The sequence below is a fragment of the Belonocnema kinseyi genome, chromosome 7 (genome assembly GCF_010883055.1).
Source record: "Belonocnema kinseyi isolate 2016_QV_RU_SX_M_011 chromosome 7, B_treatae_v1, whole genome shotgun sequence".
Classification (NCBI taxonomy): domain Eukaryota; kingdom Metazoa; phylum Arthropoda; class Insecta; order Hymenoptera; family Cynipidae; genus Belonocnema; species Belonocnema kinseyi.
The window spans coordinates 88,156,563-88,162,607 of record NC_046663.1 but is presented as its reverse complement, the minus strand read 5'-3'; the positions used below and the strand labels follow the sequence as shown (position 1 = coordinate 88,162,607).

The 6,045-nt window shown below is 30.4% G+C and overlaps 1 protein-coding gene across 3 annotated transcripts in view; it reads left to right on the top strand.

Moving 5' to 3' along the window:
- The first annotated feature begins 1,984 nt into the window (after positions 1-1,984).
- LOC117176461 (transcription elongation regulator 1) overlaps positions 1,985-6,045 on the top strand; it is a 34,477-nt gene continuing 30,416 nt past the window's right edge. For 2 of the 3 annotated variants that reach the window (XM_033366705.1, XM_033366704.1), the window contains exon 1: positions 1,986-2,312. In XM_033366705.1, the coding sequence (XP_033222596.1) occupies positions 2,155-2,312 (158 nt within the window). In that variant the 5' untranslated portion in view covers positions 1,986-2,154. Of the gene's footprint in view, positions 2,313-6,045 lie in introns of all 3 variants that reach the window. The other variant, XM_033366706.1, reaches the window with a different exon arrangement.

The window sequence follows — 6,045 nt, the reverse complement described above, 5'->3', positions numbered from 1 at the left end:
ATTTACAATTAAAAATTATGAAAGTTTTAGATTTTAAAATTAAAAATTCTGTAATTTTGATGATTTTAATACGAATTTTTCTCAATTTTTAAGATGTAGAATAAAAAACTTCACTTTTGATTTACAAAACCATAAGAATCATCTAAATTGATGAATTGTTATTTATAAATTTTTTAAATTCAAAAGTTCTCAATTGTAACTCGTGAAAACATATCTCATCTTTGGACGACCAACATCATGAAAATCATTAACATTTCGAAATTTTTATTTATTTTTATTTCATTAGGATCATCCCAGTAAACATAATATAACCGATTTTTTTTGTGTGTAACCATATACTGAGAAGTCACACCATAATCTGATGATACTTGACTTTTCCTTTGCTTACTATTTTTATTCCTTTTTGCTGGAGATTTTGTGATAATATTTTGTATAAGATTTTTATATTTTAAACTTTTACTTTCGCGAACTGCTCCGTCAACTTTATAATATTTTTTACGTGCGTTTGTTTGAATGATGATGTTTTTATGATTTTCGTAATCATCATTACTGATATAAGACTCATTTGGTGCTTTTTTAAATAAAAGTTCAAGTAAACCTTTAGTTTTTAGGTAATTCACACCATTTATGTCAATATAATTAGGATTAAAAAATATCATTGAGAAATTTTAACTTGCAAATCACGAGAATTGTACAATTCTCATGATGATTGGACAAGCTTCAAAATAACCACAACTTAGGAATTTATATTTAGAAATCCTTAAAATGAAAGAATTTTTAATTGTAAATCTTCAAGATGGCACAGCTTTAATATGTAGATATTTCCGATTTCCAAATTCATCAAAATTTAAGAATTTTTATTCAGAGATTTCGAAGATTTAAGGGTTTTCAATTGCACTTGCCTGAAATTCTAGATCTCGGAATTTTAAAGCTTTTAAACTGAATAGTTTTTAATGTCGACAATTTACAATTAAAAATTATGGAAATGTTAGGTCTTTGAAGTTGTTATTTTACTATTGTAAATCTTTAAGATTGTAGATATTTGAAAGTTAAATTTTCTAAATTGAAGAGTTTGAATTTTACAATTAAAGAGTATGTAATTTCGATGATATACGCTATTTGCAGTCAACATTTTTTCAACATAGAAAATCTAGAATTAAAAACCTGACTTTCGATTTTCAAAATCATCAAAATTTATAATTTTCTATTCGTACAGTTTTAAAATTGAATAAGTTTTCAATTATAAATCTTAAAAGCAGACTATTGAAAAACACTTTCAAAACTATATTATTTTAAATTATACACGTTCAAAATTTAAGGATCTACAATTGCGAATCTTCAGCTACTTCAAAATAGACTTCTTTCCAAAAATTTGAAAAAATAAACATTTAAAGCTAAAAATTTTATCTAATTTTGAATTTCAAAAATCTTCAAAATGGATAAGTGCTGATAATGGAAGACATCAGAAATTAAAAGTAACATTAAATTACAATTCTGTGAAAAGCTGATAAAAACTGTTTTAATAGTTCTTTTGATTTATTATTATGAATGATATTTGACAGTACATTAAATTAAAGAGCATATTTTACTTTGGTAACCAGGTACTCAAAATAAGAAACGTACACTAAACGCTATTTTTGACAATTTTATAATATTTTTACGTTAAAATCTAAATTTGAAATGGACTCTATATCGCGCGTTTTTCTTCACCAATCCTGACCACCAGAATGGAAGAAACAAACCGAATTGGTTTTTTGTATCACGTGACTTCTGAGTGATCGATTATCCCTAGCCATGCTCCTAGGGACTTTGCTTAAAATTATTACACGGCAGATAAATAGCTTGTCACTCTACGAATAATTCTTGTTTGCAACATATATTAATTAAAACTCATTTAATAATTTAAAAAAAGTCCCTGTAGTTCTGAGAATGGTATGAACATTTTAATTAAAAATGTCCTAAATATTGTGGGGACTTCTGTGTTTTTTTAATTGGTCATAGTGTGTTTACGGCAACGACGGACGGGACGGCTTGTGAGAGGAGTGAAATAGTAATTTGTTTGCGGCGTTTTGTAATTTCGCGATTTTTATGTGCCCATGAAAGACGTTTGAAGGAAAGCCTGACTAATACATTTTCTGCTCGCCTCTTCAAAAAATGGAAGGCAATGGAGAGCAGCAGCCCGCTGCGAATGCAGAAGCTGCGCCTCCGAACGAGCAAGAACACACCGAGGAGGGCATTGAAGAATCTGAAGAGTACAATTTTGAGGGAGAAGAATACAGGCATTTCATGCCCCGGGGCCGAGGAGGTTTCCGGTAATTATATCTTTATAATTTTTTACTTATATTACGCATTTGGAGAAGCCCGGTCTCCGTCGAGTTGAGTGTGTAAAGGTTAAGTTGCTCCAATTTCTGCTGCTGTTGCCACAACACGTCCAACGATGTCCGTAGTCCGTTTCAGTATCAGTCCTATCGTATCCTCTCTCTTCCTCTCCCTCCCAGTGAAAATTCACTTTCGAGTTTCGTCTATAGAATTTACGACCTCACGTTTCTACTGACATGATAACTGCTTATCAGTTACAAATTTGATATTTTTACGACTCCTGAAATTAGGAGAAAAAGGTCAGTGCCTATTTAGTGTTCGCTTAACTTATCTTGGTGCAAGTTTTCTTGGTTTGAAACTTTTTTTTCGTAGCTTGTTTATAAACAATTGCATTATCATTTAAACCACGCATTTTGGCGATAAACTGCTCGTTGATTTTTTAATGCGAGATTAAGTAGGTCGTAGCTACGTGCGCCGAAATTTCGGTGCGAATAGAGAGAGCTGTAAAAGGGACTAACTTATCTTTTTGTTCAAATTTAAAAATATGACAAAATGATTTTACTCATAACACCTTGATGAATTTTTTCTGAATCTTTCTAAAAAATATTGATAAAAGAGAGCATTTTAATTGTAAATGGTTTTTAATATTGAGAAATAATTGTATTCTTAACATTTTGCTACCATACTATAATTTTGAAACTTTTTCACGCATTTAAGGAGATGCTCAAAATGAAATTATGAGAAAAAACTTAGGTTATCTTTAATTAATATTTAACCTTTAATTTTAAGACTTTAAATTTTGTGTAGGAATGAAAGAAAATAATTAATAATTTCAAAATATTCCAACAAATTTTGAAATTATTTAAGAAGTTTGAAAAGTTTTACAGTAATTAAATTTATTTTTTACGAATCCAAGGAAAATTTGAATTGATTTTTAATTTTTTTTTAAATAATTCAAAGAAAATATTTTAAAACGTTTCTAACGATTTTTGTGAAAATTTTGCAAAAGTGTTTAGAAGTTCTTAAAGCAAAATATTTCAGTTTTGCAAGGTTACAAAATTGTATAAAAAAATCGAATAAGATTAAAAGATATTTAGCAGTTTTGAGAAGATACAAAAATAATTTTTTACTTAAGATTAAACAAATTAAAAAAAAATAGGCTTATGAAGATTTCAATCCAAAAATGTGGCAGCCTTTAAAGAATTTTAAAAGGTTTCAAGAAAATACAACATTTTATTAATATTTCTGAGAAAATTTTTAATGTTTTTTTTTACAGAATTTATTTTAAAAGAATATTTAAAAATATTTCGAAACCTTATAAAATATCTCCGAAAATGTAAAAAACGTGCTTGAAGGATTTTAGGGGACTTTTGTTTAATTTTGCAGAACTTTCTCAAACTTTTTGGAAAAGTTCGATTAATTTAAAAAAACATGTTGAAATGTTTAAAGCGTTCCAAATTAATTTAGAATTTGAAAAGGTTTTGAAAGGTTTCAAAATTTAAAAAGTTAATTTTAAGAAAATATTTCAACAGATTTTAAACTTCACAGAAGATTTCCAAAATTGTCCAAATGAATCTGGAAGATTTTAAGACAATTTTAGGAATAATTACAGTCCTAAATATCTTTCAAAGCGACTTAAACCTGAAGGTTTAAATATTCTAAAGATTTCTGATGATATTCTACGATTAAAATGTTTTTGTTAAACTTCAACGTTTCCGAAGTATTTCAAAAGATTTTAAGAGCGATTTAAAATCATTTTTTAATTGATTTGAAGAGATTTAAAGCGTTTTCAATGGGTTTACAATATTTTAGGGCATATCACAAAATTTCGAATGGTTTCAATAGATTTCAAAGAGTTTTTAGGAAATGCAAAGTACAATGAAACTCTCGGACTTTGCCGGTTTTTGGGGCTGTCGGTGGGCGGGAACAAACTTGAGAGACTTGCTCCGAATGTAAACGCCTTTTTTGTTCACGCCTGAGTGACAACCGGACATCCCGCGCAGGTCCTTTTACTCTATTTGCGGCGCGGCGTCAATTCTCGGAAGAACTATATTAGGGAGTCCTATCTGAGAGTTTTACTGTATTTTAAATTGTTTGATGGATTTACAAAGTGTTTCACAAATTTGCTAAGTATTTTAAGTGATTTAAGAATATTTCAGTTGATATCCAAAAATCTTATGAGTTTGCATGGCGTATGAAAGGGTTTTAAGGGATTTCACAGCATTTTTATGGATTTCACATAATTTGAAAAGACTTACGGGCATGTGATACTTAGAAAATTGTCGATTTTACCAGTATCAGGTGAGTATCACATGTCCTTAAGGGATTGAGAGGAATGTTAACAATTTCGTAAAAGTTTTCATTGGGTTTCTAAATATTTCACGGAATATTACAAAATTTCTGAAGGTTTCAAGTGGTTTCAAAAGATTTAAAGGATTGTCGAAGTGTCAAAATATTTGAAAGATTTCAAATTAGTTTTTAATATTCGAGGGGGTTCATAGGATTTTAACCCTCGGAGCACACACAGGGTATTACAGACACTGTCCTTAAGTTTCGCCCTAAATATCTTTTAGGTAGTTTGAAAATTGGCGGGCCTAAAGGCCCTGACAGTATTTTTTGGCCCTAAACTGTCATGGGAGAACGCGGATATCTCAGACATGCGCAGTAGTGATTGTGGTGTATTTTTAGGTTATGTAACACCATGTTTCAATCTAAAAATACATAGGAATCACTACTGAGCATGTCAGATATCCGCGTGCTCCCATCTGGTCCTAAATGTGCGTCCCAATGCTTCTTCCGTACAGCGCTGTAGTATACCTCGATTTTGCCAGAGCATTATTTTTGCATAAAACGTTCAAGTCAGTGTCGCTAAGTACACAAGGTACTCGGCCAGAATTGCAGAAAAGGGCAAGGTTTGCACTGTGTCCTTATAAAAAACATAGGAAAACAAAATGCTTGTATCCAATAAATGATGAGCTTCAATCTTATATTTGTAATGACTGCGCGGACACTGAATAATTATAACATAATTTTGATATTATTTGTTTATTATTTGCTGTTTTTTTTTCAAATATTAGCTGCTTTCCACGTTTCTTATAGAAAGTGACGCTTTTTCACACCAAAAAACCACCTTTATCAACCTGTAAAATAAATTTCTTTTTCCTAAGAAACACTGCAGGAGTATTTTTTTCTTATTGTACTACTATTCGAAAAGACAATCCTAAATTTTTGGTAAAATGTATTAAAAAAAATTATTTTTTCACATAATTTCATTTTTTTGTTTAAAAACATTTTTTTAAAGAATTTTGTACAAAGTTTTAATATTTCTAAAGAAGCATTTGAACTACGGAGTTTGATTCTGCAATGTTTGAAGAATATCCGAGAATTTATAATTAGTTGATTGGATGAGTAGTCTGACAGTGTTATACCGCGGAAAAGTGCACAGGGTCTCACAGACCCACATTGTGCCCAATGATTAAAAAAATAGGTATGTCCTCCGAGGGTTGATGGATATTTAAATATTTTGGGGAATGTCAGAGTATTTCTAGGTATTGCAAAATATTTTAAAAGATTTCAGTGGCACTAAGGATTTCAAGTACAGTGAACCCAGGAGTTATTGCTGGTTTTGGGGCTGATGGTAGGCCAAACCCCCCGGACACAGGTCCACTCCGAGTGTAAACAGCCAGGCGTGTATAAACCGTTTCCGGTGGATTTTACTGCGCGGTA